This window comes from Chinchilla lanigera, unplaced genomic scaffold (assembly GCF_000276665.1).
Source record: "Chinchilla lanigera isolate Chin_1 unplaced genomic scaffold, ChiLan1.0 scaffold00021, whole genome shotgun sequence".
NCBI lineage: Eukaryota > Metazoa > Chordata > Mammalia > Rodentia > Chinchillidae > Chinchilla > Chinchilla lanigera.
Genome location: NW_004955422.1, coordinates 16,948,657 through 16,962,241, shown reverse-complemented (window position 1 = coordinate 16,962,241; position 13,585 = coordinate 16,948,657). Strand labels below are relative to the sequence as shown.

Genomic DNA, 13,585 nt, shown 5'->3' with positions numbered 1-13,585 from the left:
AGAACGTCCAGCTGGGCCAGCTCCTGAGCTTGGACTTGTATCTCCAAGACTTTGAGGAAATACATTTTTGTGGTTGGAGCTACTTGATGAGTGGCATTTGTTATAGCAGCCACAGGATAGCAGGCCACCCCCACAGAGGACATGTGTGCGGGTCAGGCATGGGACAGGGGCGGCCACAGCCCTGGGCTTGGCGCTGGGAGGCAGCTCAGCAGCTGACGAGCCATCTCTCCTCTGGTGAGGAGGCAGAGGCATTTTTTGCTATAAGTCGTACAGTTACGGATTTGGGGCAGGAGCATTGTAGGAACTGTGTATGGGAAAGAAGTGAGTATGTGGATGGAGGGCCATGAGGAAAGGAAAACACAGTCCCTAAGCAACACTGGGTCTGTCAGGTTGCCCCTTCCCCCTGCTTAGTCTGTTGAGTTCGGGTGCGATTGGTGTCCCCTACCCTGCCTGCATCTCCTGGGGAGATGACTGAGGCCTGGGCAGCAAGCGTGATCATCAGGACAGTCGTTGGAATAATCTGGAAGAAAGGAATGGTTCAGTACTTGTAGAATGTAAACCAGGAACTTCTGGTTACCAACTGCCTACTGTATTCATTAACAATCGATGCAACTCAGACCAAAGCAGAAACAAGAAACAGAAAAATAGAGAGGGCCTAGATAACATCTTTTTAAAACAAATTTTATTTTTTATTTTTTTCTAGATAACATCCTTTAAGGCTCTAGATCTAGCAGTGGCTGAAGCCAGAATCACTTCTGGAACCTTCTGGGTATGTGAATTAATGTGTTCCCTTAAATATGCACATACCCACCCCCACCCATGCCAAGTTTGATTAAAGCCAGAGTTTCTGTTTCTTGCTACCACGAATCCTGGCTGACCTGGTTACAGTCTGAGCGTGAGGCAGGTCAACAGCAGCACGAAGCAGAGATGGTTGCTATGGGCGGTGGCACTGGATTGACGCTCGATGACAGCAGGAAACTTTGGAGGGGAATGATGGAAATGTTCTTTCAGGAGCTGAAAACACCCTGTGTATTGATTCAGTGATATATGGGCATAAAAACGCTGGTCAAAGATCACTGAACTGTACATTAAGTGGGTGCCTTTTGTGTGTTGATTAAATTAACTACAAAGACTTTTAAACAAATCTGCCCAAGTAGGTGAGCCTGCCTTTGAATTGCCAGGAAACTCTGAGCTGGCCGTCTGAGTCATCACAGCAGTTTTTCCATGAGTTTTAATTTTGTGAACTGTACCCTGTTATTGCCAACTTCATCTTGCAAGTCTCTCCTGGCATAAGATATTGCTCTTTTTGTAGTTGTGTTCTTGGTGGGTTTGATTTGGGATGCTCTCTGAAAGGTTTGCCTTGCTTTCTGGGCCAGTCACCGACAAGCCGAAGGACACATTTCCCCAGCCTGGGCTCCTCCTGGGACAGTGACTGGGTGAGTCCATCTCTCCACCCACCACCTCCTCAACGCTCCCACGATTCCTGGGAAGGAGGAATTGTCTTGGCTGAAGATTCTGAAGCAAGGGTGCAGATACGAATAGCTCTTGAGCTTAAATTTTCTGGCATAGACTAGGAATCCCAAGTTATCTGAAAACCACAGCTGGCAGGACATCCTGGAGAGCTGGGCTGATGCCAGAGGCATCTGTGCTTTGGCCGGGATGGAGGATGGAAAAAAGAGAGGCCTGGGCCTGCAGGCCACTTGCTGTCTCCTGAGCATCTACCTCATGTTCTCACTTAGCTTCTTCTGCGGAGCCAGAAACGGAACCACTTCCTCCTTTGGTCTTGATAAATTGTGGACACCACCCGGGCCTGTTTGGGTTGACCTGGGGCTGTGATGGGCACATTCACTCCATCAGCTCCCTGAGTCTAATCTCAGTGCTTTGCTGATGTGACTCATGGGCAGAGGCCTGAGCTGTCAGGACCACAGGTGGCCACCACGGGGAGGCTTGGGGTGTTGACATGAGGCTCCAACCAGGACCAGACCGGGGTGACTGCACTTGGACAAGAAACCCTCTTTATGAGAACTGAATTCCATAGCTGGCACTAACAGGTGCTGCCTGGGTGCCTGGCCAGGGCCCTCAGGCATGCTGGGCACAGCCCGCAGCACTTTATGCAACTCTGTGAGGTCTGTGGAGTAGTATATGAGGAAACCGAGACACAGCAAGACTCAGGTCACAGCAGCGCAGCAGTCCTCTGCCTCCCTGGGGCTTGCTCTTGACTTTCCAAATTTGGCCTTGTTTATCGCTTGCATGATCCAGAAGAGTGTGCGTTTCTTCTTGTTTATTTTTGTAGAGCTAGCGTGCGGCAGGAAGTAAGAGAAGCATAGGGTGCTGCCCTGCCCTGTGCCCTGCACCTCCCTCCATGTCATGTCCTGGTAGAAAGTTGGGCTCAGTAATAACCAGCCCAGCCCAGCCCAGCCCAGCCCAGCCCAGCCCAGCAGCTCCTTAATAGGACTTGCAGCCTCCACTATGTTACTGAGAGAGGCTTTGCTCCAGGGTTTCAGATCTGCAGTACTTAGGTACCCCAAATGTCCAGAAGGAAGGAGGCTAGGGGTCCACAGGAAGCCAGTCGTGCTGCCAGGCGGTGGGGCAGGGTGGGGGATGGGTGTGGACAGCTGGGGCACACATGAGGCCCCTGTAGCCAGCTCCTCCCTAGCCCACTTTAAGGATGAAATATTTCAGAAGGAGAGAGGAAAGTGGCCCTCGGTTTCTGTTCATTTAGCTCTGGAGCTCTCTGGCCTCCTTTAGCACAAAATGTGGGGGTGGACGCCGGGAAGGACAAAAAGGCCACTCCCTTGATGGACAGTGATCTGCACAGCAGAAAGGTCCAGAAGGGCCCTGGAGAGGCCAATCCCTGGAGCTCACCACCCCCCTCTACCTCAGCACCCCGATGGCAGGTGCCTCCGACAGCCCCATCCTCACCTCCAGGCCCTGCCCTAGTTCTAAGCCACTATGGGCGGACTAAAGGCAGGAGGTCCCTTGTTCCCACAGTGGACTCAGGGCTGGAGGCCTGGGGGTTCCTAAGAAGGAGGTGACTTCCCAGGAACTGAGATGCATGGGCCCTGGGCAGCTAGGACACCCGGTGGCCCCTCAGCCGCCTTCAGAGCTGCGAGGTGTTTCTGCAAGGCTGGAGACCACCACGTCCAAGCCCTTGTCTCTGGCATTCTCTGAGCAGCACTGGGGAGGCCAGGAAAATCGGGCATGGGACAGGTGGCTCGTCCAGGCACTGGGCATGGGACAGGTGGCACTGGCAAACTGTCATCACCCGAAGCTCCTGGAACCAGCACCTCCATCTGAGCCCACAGGGTCCTTGTTCTCACTGAGCAGAGGCCTTGCTGGGAGGGCCAGCTGGGACTATTAGAAACCAGAGCACAGAAAGGCTGTGGCCTGGAGTGGACAGGAGGGACAAGTCAGGCTGGCTGGGCGATGGGACATCAGGGCCATGGATTTGGACCCCTGCCTTGGAACCACGTTATGCAGGGCAAGGCTGGGCAGGCTCAAGGAGTCCGGGCTGCATGCCAGGCGCCGGACAGACAGGGATGCTGCTTATACCTTCCCTGCCCTCCTTGCCCTCTCCAGGCTCTCCCCAGGGACAGGCCCAGCTCCATCAGCCTCTGTCCCGGCCTCTACCCAATAACTTCCCCCAAAGGGGCTGGGAACCTGTCCCAAATTGGACAGCAGGTACCCAGGATAGGCCTCTGTGGGGCTGAGCAGAGGCGGGGGGCTGTCAGAAACCTTGCTGGCCCAGGCCCAGACTGGGAGGGCTCCCAGCCTATTAATGGCGTATAGAGAGGTGTCCAGGCACAGGGGCCAGCCTGTGCTCAGGGGCTGCAGGACAGAGAGGTAACAGAGAGTCAGCTACCTGCTCCAGGCAGCCCTTGTGGGCTCTGTGTCCTTTGTAGGATGGAATCAGCCACTACAGAGCTGGGCGTGGAGATGAGAACTAAGGTTCCTGGGATGGGGGCTCAGGGACATAAGCCAATAGAGGACAACCTAGGGACCATCACTCCCTCCGGCACAGGAATGGACGGCCACCAGGAAAGTGGGGAGGCAGGACTAGGTGTAGGCAGAACCAATTGGAGAGGGAGGAATGCTGGAGGTGTGGGCACAGCCAGCCAGAGGAGGCAGCCTCAGAGCTCAGGAAAAGAGCAGATGGCTTGGGAGAGCTGGTGGGGAGGGGCTGCCCACCCCGGGCTCCTGCTGTCCTCAGCCGTGCTCACCGAGAGAGAGCACAGAGCGGGTGTGTGCGGTAAGCTGCCTCACCACCAGGTAGAAGATGTTTATTGATATACATTTTATTGCCTTTTATAAAACTTCCTTTGGCAACACAGGGTCACTGTGCCTATTGATGGGCACCATAGTGCCAGTCCTCAGGTGGGCAAGGTAGAGCCAGAGCCCATTTTCAGGTGGGTGCCGGAGCTGAAGCACTCTGTCCAGGAGCTGCCCAGATGGTCCACAGTGGCCTAGGGGACACACAGAGTGCCCAGGATGGGCCAAGCACAGAGGCAGGAAGGCAGTCAGCAACCCAAGACATCCAAAGAGTCCTGTCTCCAGCAGTCCGGTGGGGCCAGTCGTTCCCCTATTAAGTCACCAAATGACTCAGCAAGAGTACCCGGATGTTGTTTCTGGAAAGACTTGGTTACAAGGCAGGTTAACAGGACCCTTTGCCTGAAAGCACCACGCCCTGTGGGTTTGCTCTGATGGTGCCTTGTAGGGATGAACACCCTTGTCCCATGGGGGTGGCACTGGCTGGGTCACCTTCAAGGAGGGTGGACAGGGCTGGGTGACTATGTCTTCTCCCTTACTGACCAGGCTGGGGCACAAGGAACCTCAACCCATGCGGCAACTCTGGTACCGTGGGTCACTGAAACAGAGTGGCTGGTGGGCACAGGGCCACTGGTTCTCTTTGCAGGTGGCTGCTCAGCCTCCCAGTCACTGCTGGAGCCTGCAGCCCAGGGAGAAGGAGGCACAAGGGGCTGGAGACAGACCTTTCCCCTCTACCTGGGCACGGTGGCCGCTGCCCTGTTTCTGTCCTCAGCAGAGCATCTCTGGAGGCCACTGGTCACTCCCTGCCAATCCTGCCCCATGTGCTGGCCACTCAGGAGGCGTTCCCAGAGGGGCACTGCATCTCCATGGTGACTGTGTTGGGCGTGCTGCCCGCGGCCTCCCCCAGCTCTGCGCCATCCCGCAGGGCCCGCTGGAAGACCACCCTGAGAGGTTCCCACAGCCTCTGTGACTTGTCCCTCCCAGCCAGGAAGTAGACAATGGGCTTGGCACAGCTGTTGATGCAGATGCAGAGGTCGGTGACATACTCAGGGAAGGGGGCCGGGATCAGGAAGACCCAGAAGAGAAACCAGTCAATCCCCAAGTAGATGGAGGACACAAGGAAGACAGAGATGATGGCCAGGATGACATGGTTGAGCTTGGCAGACCGCTGGCGCTGCCGCACACGACACTCCACATGCAGGATGAGGGCCAGGCAGGGCAGCACCATGAGTGGGCAGAAGAGGAGGAAGAGCAGGATGCCCAGGGAGATGTCCATGTGCCTGCAGGTCGCCCTGGAGGCCTCGCGGCCCAGGAACACACAGAAGTAGTTGTGAATGCCAGTGACCAGGAGGGACAGGAGCCAGAGCAGGGTGCACACCACGGCTGACAGGTGCCTGGGCCGCTGGCGCCAGTACCAGGAGGGAAAGATGACTGACACGCAGCGCTCTGTGCTGATGGCAGGCAGGAGGCTCACGCTGGTGACAAACATGCAGAGCCCCAGGATCCGGCATACGCTGCGGACGTAGTCGGCAAAGGGGCCCAGGAAGCCGCCTGTGTTCAGCAGGGAGAACACGGCCTTGCTGAACAGGTAGACGCCGTCGGCGCTGGCCAGGTGCAGGAAATAGATGGAAAACGGGGTCCTCTTGATGGAGAAGCCGAAGAACCAGAGGACCAGCCCATTTCCCACCAGGCCACACAGGCAAAGCAGCAGGAAAATGTAGTCCATGATGGCCGGGGGTGGTGGCTTGACGATCTGCTCAATGGTCAGGAAGCCTCGACTGTAGAATTCTGAGGCGTCGTCTCCACCCGGACACATCTGTGCAGGTGCAGAAGAGAGACACCTGGTGATGCGGCTGCCCCTCCCTGCCCCCACCAGGCCTGCATCTGCAGCTGGGCCTGGTGGTCCCCATTATATGCATGTGGGCGGGGTCTGTAGGGTCACTGACTGTGGCCAAGCAGAAAACCAAAGAGACAGGACTAATGAATCCAATGTTATATACTGGACCTAAGCAACTGCTGCCAAAGGGTGGCAGGCCCACAGGAGAAGGTGAGCAGGGACTATGTGTAGACAATGGCATCACATCCACATTACATTGTTGGAACGCGGAAATGGACTCAGGCTGTGCGTGAGGATGTCCTTGTTCTCAGATTTGGGCTATTTGAGGTAAAGGAGCTTGGTGCCTGTGATTCATTTTTAAGTGATTCTAGAAAAAAGTTCTGTGTAGCAAATGATACATAGAAAGTGCAGGCGGGGAAAGGTAGACAACAAGTGAAGGGATGTGAAGGGTGGAGGAATTTTCACCTCTCGTTTTTGAAAGTTAATTGCAAATTATTCTTTCAGTGTTTCAAAACAAAACCACAGAACATTTACTTCTAAAGAAATAGCCAATCAGGCATGGTGATTCATGCCTATAATCCCAGCTACTCAGGAGGCTGAGACAGGAGGACTGCCAGTTTGAGCCTAGCCTGGACAATTTAGCAAGATGCTATCTGAAGATAAAAAGGGTTGGGGATGTAGTTCAGCACTCGCTGCGTTCAGTCCCCAATACCACCAGAAAAGAAAATGACTGGTCACAGCTAGAGTAGGACTCTGTCTCATAGTAGGATCAGAGAGAAATGGGATCAGAGGCAGTGTCAGGATTCTGGATTGTGGGAAGGCCTGGCGGGTGGGGGTGAGGGAAAGGCTTGTGACATCTGCTATTCATCCAGACATAGGAAACTGTAAAAGTGAAACCCAGCTGAACGCCATTCCTGCCTGCAGGGTCTGGACAGGTGTGTAAAGGCACGAAGCTTGGCCAGGGGCCAGAAACTGGCAAGTAGTAGGCATAGTGATCGAGCCAAGAGCGCCCACCCAGAACAAGGTGGGCACCCTGCTTTGCTCTGGTGGGTGGGTGCCGGGGGTACTCCCTGCTCCCCACAGTGATCAGGACTCTACTTTGTGATGTGCAGTGTCCTGATCTTTCAGTGCTAACGTTTGAAAGACACTGCAGGCAAACACAACCCATCTCCGTTCCATTCTCAGGGTTGTTTCAGCCCTCTTATTCCTCATGGCAAAGGCTGCCCGGAGCACAGAACTGCCCTTCCCACACCCCTGCAGACAACACTAATCCATCCGGCCCTTGCTCCCTAAGGATGATCTATTTCCATTGCTCAGGGCTCTTCAGCAAAACAAATGGAAAGGAAAACACTCGCACATGCACATGTACACAGAAGGTTCCAGAGGCACGATCCTTTCTGCTGCCTTCAGAAGGCTCCTGCAGAAAGCTGGCCCTGAGAAACAGCTCTTTGTCTGGGATCATTTGGCCTGGCTCAGGTCAAGGGGATCCATACATAGGAACTGGAGATGCTGGCTACACACTGGGGACACTCCACTGTTCGGGATGAGCTTTTTATGGGGTTCTGCTCACCACCTGTCATCCTCCAAACACATTCATCAGCCAACATCTCTGCCTCTGTTGATTCCCCAAATCCAGTTGCTTAACTTGCTCTCTGCTTTCTTTCCAGGGCCTTAGGGGTTTGACTATTCCAGGACTCTGGGGCTCCACTAGGTGGGGACAGACCCTGGGGAGGGAGCAAGATGGCAGAGCACTCTAGGGCTCTCTCAGGCTGGCAAAAGCCTGCAATCGCATCCTGCAGAGGAGAGAGAGGCTGGGTGAGTCACTGGGCGGGGGCTGCTATTCCCAGACACACACTGCCTTGTAAAACACCCACTCTCGAGCCTGCCCGCTCCCTGATCGCGCTGGCTCTGCTCTGGGGGCTTCTGGAGATGACCCCCATTGCATCCAACCTCTGCCTCCCAGGCTGGGCTCCCCTCATTCCACAGTGGACACCCTGGGGAAGAAAGAGTCAAGGGTATGGGGTGGGGAATCCTGGGGGTTGGGCAGAATCCAGTTACCAGGGTGATGTAAGCCTTAAGGTCAAAGAAATTGGAATAGGTACATCTCAGGGATCCTTTCAACCTGAGCGCTCTGCTAGGACTCAGAAGGGAATTCTTGACTCCTCTGCGGGTTCAGAGAAGTAGTGAGTGGAGACAAGGAGGGCGGGAGGCAGGGTCACCCTGGACCCTGTGTCTCAGGCAGGGCTGGCGCCTGCAGAGGAATGTGAACCCATGACTAACGGGGAGCCCACAGTGGGTACGGCTCTGGGAGCTCACGCCATCAGGACCAACTCTGAGGCAGCATCCAGAGCTTCCCGGCAGGGCCTGGCCATAGTGAATAGCCAACTGCCCACCCCTAAAGGGAAGGACAAGATCAGACCATTCATGGCTGGTAAAAGATGATGAGGGACAGCATGGGAGGGGACTTCCAGGGTGGCCAATGTCCAAGCTTGCTTCACGAACAAGGATACTGGATCTGCAAGTAATCAGGAGCAGAACACATGGTCCAGAGCTGGAGGGTAGGGTTAGGGAGGCAGGAAGAGGATACTCGGCTTGGTCTGTTCCTCCTACTGTACTCCTCAGGCAGCCCAGGGACCCCTCTGCCTTGTGACACTTGCCTTGTTCCCGTTGGTGGGATGGGCTTCCCAGGAACAGTTTCCAGCCATCTTCAGGCCTGGTGAGTCCAGATCGCTGCTCACGGCTCACCAGCCTGCGCACCCACCTGGCAAGAGTGCAAAGAGGATGGAATGAGGGTCCCATCTCTACCCGATCCCTGACCCCAGGGCTTTCTGCGCCTGTGGCTGTCACCTTAGAGGAAAGGCAATCCCCTTCTCCTTCCAAGCCCAGGGCTTTATGGGACTGTCCAATTGGGATCTGCAGCAGGTCACCCTGGGGCACAGCCCTCTCTTGGCTGTGCACCCCTCATTTTGACCCTTGCTGGCCCTTTGGAGCCCCATGGCCAATCACTGGAAAGCTTTCTTCTCACTTGATTTGCAAGGTTTGGGAAGCCAGACTGCTTCTGTCCACACACATGTATTTGCCCCTGTTCTACCCACATATGTCTTGAGCTCAGTCCTTGTGTCCTGGCCCAGTATAAAGCAGGGTTCCAGCAGTCTGTCCCAGCAGTGGGTGGTAGTGGAGGAAGGCAGATCATTTTTGGCAGAGGGGACTTCCTGGAGGAGGAGGCCTTTGTCTGGGCCTCTGTTCTGTAACATGCTAAAGCATCTAGTCTCTCTCCCCTCCTACAGGTGCTTGGAAGACAGGTCCACCCAGCCATCTGGATCGTTGTCATTAGCACCAAGCCTAGGACCAGCCAGTGCCAGCTGAGCACCTGCCTGACCACTTCTACCCATCCTCAAGTGAGGCCCTCTCACCGGCCATGGGGTGCATGAGGCTCAGGCAGGGAGGTCACTTGCCCAGAGGCACATTCACAATCTGTGCATTCTCAAGACAGTTGTAGGGCGCCGGGATATATCTCAGCGGTACAGCACCTGCCTGGCAAGTGCCAGGCCCTGGGTTTGATTCCCGGTAGCAAAATAAAAGACGGTTGTAGGTAGCAAGTCTGGAGGACCACAGCGGCCCTGGCTCCAGGCTGAGAGAGGGGAAACTGGCCTGCAGGGAGGCCTGGGAGGGGTGACCAGCTGGGGAGAGGGCGACCCTGCAACTTGCTGCTCGCCGGTCCTCCCACCTGGGTCTCCTGAAATTCCTCACCGAGCAGGTGGGGGAAACTGAGGCTGTGTGCACAAGAAGCACAGGGCACAGCCCGCCACACGGTGCTGGGCCAACCCCCCACCCGCGAAAGAGTGCGGAGCAAGCGAGTTCGCTCCACTCCCCCAAATTCCTTCTCCTGTCTAGCCCGCTGCCTCCTCCCGTCCGGGGGCGGGGCCGTGGCAGCCGCGCCTGTCATTGGCTGCAAGCGGTGTCTGTCCTCGACAGTAACCCGCCTCCTCTTTAACCCTTGGCCTCCTGGAGCTGGGGGCTCCAGTGCAGCTGGAGGGGCCTAGGCAGGGTCGGGGTCTTGGAGGACCCAGCGTCGTCCCTGATCCCCTCCCATCTGGAGACTCGCTGCCTTCCTGCCCTCTGGCTCCCTGGTGCACCTCTGGGTGGTGTGCAGCCCTGCACCTTCAGGGCGTTTGCACCCCTCTGTGCTCCTGTGTGCAGTGAGCTTGAGGATCGCTCTGTCATGGAGTGTGGGTCTTTATTCTTCCCGCACTCCCTCAGCCATCTTGACTCTGGTTGGGCCACTGTCCCCTGGCCAGGTACACAGTGCTTCCTGCTCCATGGGACTGGCTCAAGCCTTCCCAGTACCCTACACCCCCAGATCCCACTGGCTGCAGGTTGGCATCCCCCATCACCCCCACTGCTCTCACTCTTCTTGGTATCCCTTCCTGAAGCCCACCAGCCCAAGGTTTGGGCCCCAAGCTTTGCTTGCAGGACTGCGGGACTCAGGAAGGCCCCTTACCCCAGCCAGGCTAGACCCCGACTATAGGCACCCCTAGGGTAAAGGGCTGCCCAGCCCTCCCCAAAGTGGGCACCCATTAGAGGGCCCTGCTCACCTTTTCGATCAGTTTGATCTGTGTTTCTGTATCCTGGTCCTTGTCCTGCCGGAGACAGCCTGAAAAGATTTCACTCCTGCACAGAGATGTAGAAGCCAAGCGGACCCCAGATGGGCTGTATTAAAGACATGTGTGTGACGTGTACGGGATGCGTGTGCTCCTCCAAGGGGATCAGGGCTGTGACAGTGCTGGCTCCCTCTAAAGCTGACCGACAAGGCTGCCTCCTCCATCCCCTCCCACAAACCAAGGGTGGCACAGCCACCTCGCCTCCTCCTCCTCCTCCTCCCCCTCCGGCATCACCTCGTTCACCCCCACCCTCCACAACCCAACCCTTCTCCTCACTCCCACCCTGTGGCCATCTGGGCAGGCTGGGCCTGAGGCCACTGGCCGTGGGAGATGCCTGTCCGCTGCTCCCCCGGACTCATAGCGAACCTGTGTTCTCTCACTCTAGGTCCCAGGTCCCTGTTCACAACACGGATGGAAAAGGACCAAGACCTGGCCAGCAAACAGTCTCATCAGCTGCCAGCCCCGCATCAGCGCAGCCAGCCAGGGAAAACATGGGACCACAGCTGCCCAGCGTCCCGGGGCTGTCCAGGCGGATCCTCAAGTGTCCGTCTGGGGCTGTCTCTGCTGCCGTCCTGAGCCGAGCAGGGCTCAGCCCGCGTGGAAGTGGGAATGCGTGAGAGTGATGGGAGCCGCTCCCCAGGCTTGGGATGCTGCCTGCTGGGTGTTCCCTTGCAGGCTTTCCAGAAAGCACACTTGGAAGTGAAGTTAGGGGAGGGACAGCGGAGCCTCCACCCCCAGGAGGACAGGCAGGGACTGGCCCTGGAGGACAGCTAGGGGCTGAGGAGAAGCCAGGTGGGGAGGGGGTCAGGGCTTGCCACCCAGGAAGGGGACTCTCAAAGTCCCCCAATGCCTTTGGGAGTCCTAGGGGCTCAGGAGTGGCAGAAGTCTTCTGGGAGGTGACAGCCCTGCTCTTCGGGGGTTCCTGCTTTTGGAGAGGTGGGACTTCTGTTAGCTGCCTGCCCCAATAGTGCCCGCTCCCTGCCCTGACAATATTCACCTCATTTTTCTGCCCTGCCTAGCCTTCACCCTGCACTGCCACCCCAGCATGGCCCTCCCCTGGTCCTGGGCCCCAGGGAGCTACCTGCGGCTGTCCTGGTCCGAGGAGGCCTTCCCTGTGGAGGGCTCCTCTCGGGACTCCTGGTACTTGACCCACCAGGGCAGCAGGCCAGTCCAAGTACTGCCTAGAGCCCCGGAAAAATGAGAGGGAGCTTGGGGTGGAGGACAAGCCCTCCCTGCAGGAGGAGAAGGCTTTGGAAGCAGAACACGCCCCAAACCCAATTCCAAGCGCGGCAGGAGGGGGAGGGCAAAGGAGGAGGAGAAGGGGCTGAGCCTGATGAGGCTTCAGGAAGGAATGCCCCGCTCGGCACCCCCCACTGGGAACTCATCTCTTCGCTTGGAGACACTGCATTGGCCTGGACGCTGCAGCCCGAGTCTAGCAGTTAATGTGCACATCCTGCTGCTCCGAGAGGCCGCCCCATAGAGGGAGCCCTGGGCTGTCCACTTTCCTGATGCCTTTGCTGTTCTCCCCACTGGGCGGTTTGGGGCTGGGCTGGAGGGGCCATCTCCACCCTGTTGTTTCCATGGACGAGGGGCTGATACTGGGAAACCGAGAAGCAGCAGCCGAGGGCTCTGTGGGGGTTGGTGCAGAATTGGCACAGGGACAGCGGCAGCACCCAACGCACCCTACCCTTTCTTCCCACCCCGAACCTGCCTGGGACCCCCCGTGCTTATGCAACCAGGAATTCCCTTTCTTCAGCCCTAATAGCAGTCAGATGGTGCAAGTGGAAAATCACAGTGCTTGCCTGGCCCAAGCAGGCAAGTTGGCGGCCGCGGTGCCTGGTGCCTGGAGCGTGTGCGCTGCTCCGTGGAGGATGAGTCAGTCTCCCCATCCAGGGGTCCTGGAACGAGTTAGTGGCCGGGGCATGGAGCCTGGCCCTGAGGCGCAGGGGGAGGGGGGAGCGGGGCGGGGCAGGGTGCAGGACCCAGGGCTGTGGCCTTGAGCGTGGGGTGGGGAGCTACCCAAGAAAGGGCCCTCCCTCCCTGGGCCAACTTTCTCATGACCCAGGAGCTGGAGGGAATTCCACACTTTCCCTGTGGGAGCAAATGGTGCCCAGATTGGGGGAGGGGTGCCTCCGGGAGCATCTCGCAGAGAGTGCGGAAATAGCCCTTCCCTGCACCTGCCTGCAGCCTCCTGCCTCTGCCTGTGGAGGGTCCCTGCCCTGCCCAAACACCCAAGAGCAAGAGGGAGCCCTGGACTGTTGCCTACACAGCCCAGCTGGGGATTTCTGAGGGGAGGGGGCTCTGGGATGCTGAAGGCTGCGGGCCACTCCCTGCGGAGAGAGGCTGGCCTGGAGGCAGGGAGGGTGGTGACCAACTGGCCACCTCCCCTGGACGCAGGCAGCTGGGGCCCAGCTGGACTGCTTGTTTACACCGGGAGGCCGGGGGAGGCCGAGTCTAGCCTAGTTCCAAGTTTAATTGGATTTGGACACTTAAAAGGAATTGTGTGAAGTGGGCAGTGGCTCTGGAGTCCACTGCCTTATTTGGTGTGGAAATTTGTTTCTCTCAAAACAAGAGAGAGGTGCTTATAAGTGGGAACGTAGTTGTCCTTTGCCGGAGCTGGTAGAGTCCTTGCCACTGTCTGGGTCCATTTGGGTGGCTGTGAACAGAAAAACCACTGCCTGAGGCCGGAGCTTATAAACCCCAGGAACGTATGCCTCACCGTGCTGAGGGCTGACGGCCCAGAGCATGGAACTGGCAGATTTGGTGGCGGGAGAGGCCCCCTGCGTGGCTTGCAGATGGCATCTTCTTGCTGTGTTCTCGC

At 57.2% G+C, this 13,585-nt stretch overlaps 1 protein-coding gene across 8 annotated transcripts; it reads right to left on the bottom strand.

The window, feature by feature from the left end:
* Positions 1 to 4,270: 4,270 nt before the first annotated feature.
* On the bottom strand, positions 4,271 to 12,106 carry Mrgprf (MAS-related GPR, member F). Of its 8 annotated transcripts, none has more exons than XM_005384253.2 (4): positions 11,846 to 12,106; positions 10,699 to 10,813; positions 8,761 to 8,864; positions 4,271 to 6,082 (listed from the first exon to the last, which is right to left on the bottom strand). In XM_005384253.2, the coding sequence occupies exons 3-4, from the start codon at positions 8,806 to 8,808 to the stop codon at positions 5,099 to 5,101; spliced, it is 1,032 nt and encodes a 343-aa protein (XP_005384310.1). In that variant the 5' UTR covers positions 8,809 to 8,864; positions 10,699 to 10,813; positions 11,846 to 12,106; the 3' UTR covers positions 4,271 to 5,098. The 8 variants fall into 8 exon arrangements, with proteins under 8 accessions (XP_005384310.1, XP_005384312.1, XP_005384317.1 ...); XM_005384255.2 differs by having other exon boundaries at positions 10,699 to 10,774; XM_005384260.2 differs by having other exon boundaries at positions 10,699 to 10,757.
* Between the last annotated feature and the right edge of the window lie 1,479 nt (positions 12,107 to 13,585).

What these genes read in the sequence shown, in the direction of transcription:
- Mrgprf (XM_005384253.2), bottom strand. Translation starts at nt 8,808, where the DNA reads ATGGCTGGAAACTGTTCCTGGGAAGCCCATCCCACCAACGGGAACAAG. An exon ending in ATCCCACCAACGGGAACAAG is followed by an intron (nt 6,083 to 8,760) that starts GCAAGTGTCACA and finishes GCACCTGCACAG; the next exon opens with ATGTGTCCGGGTGGAGACGA.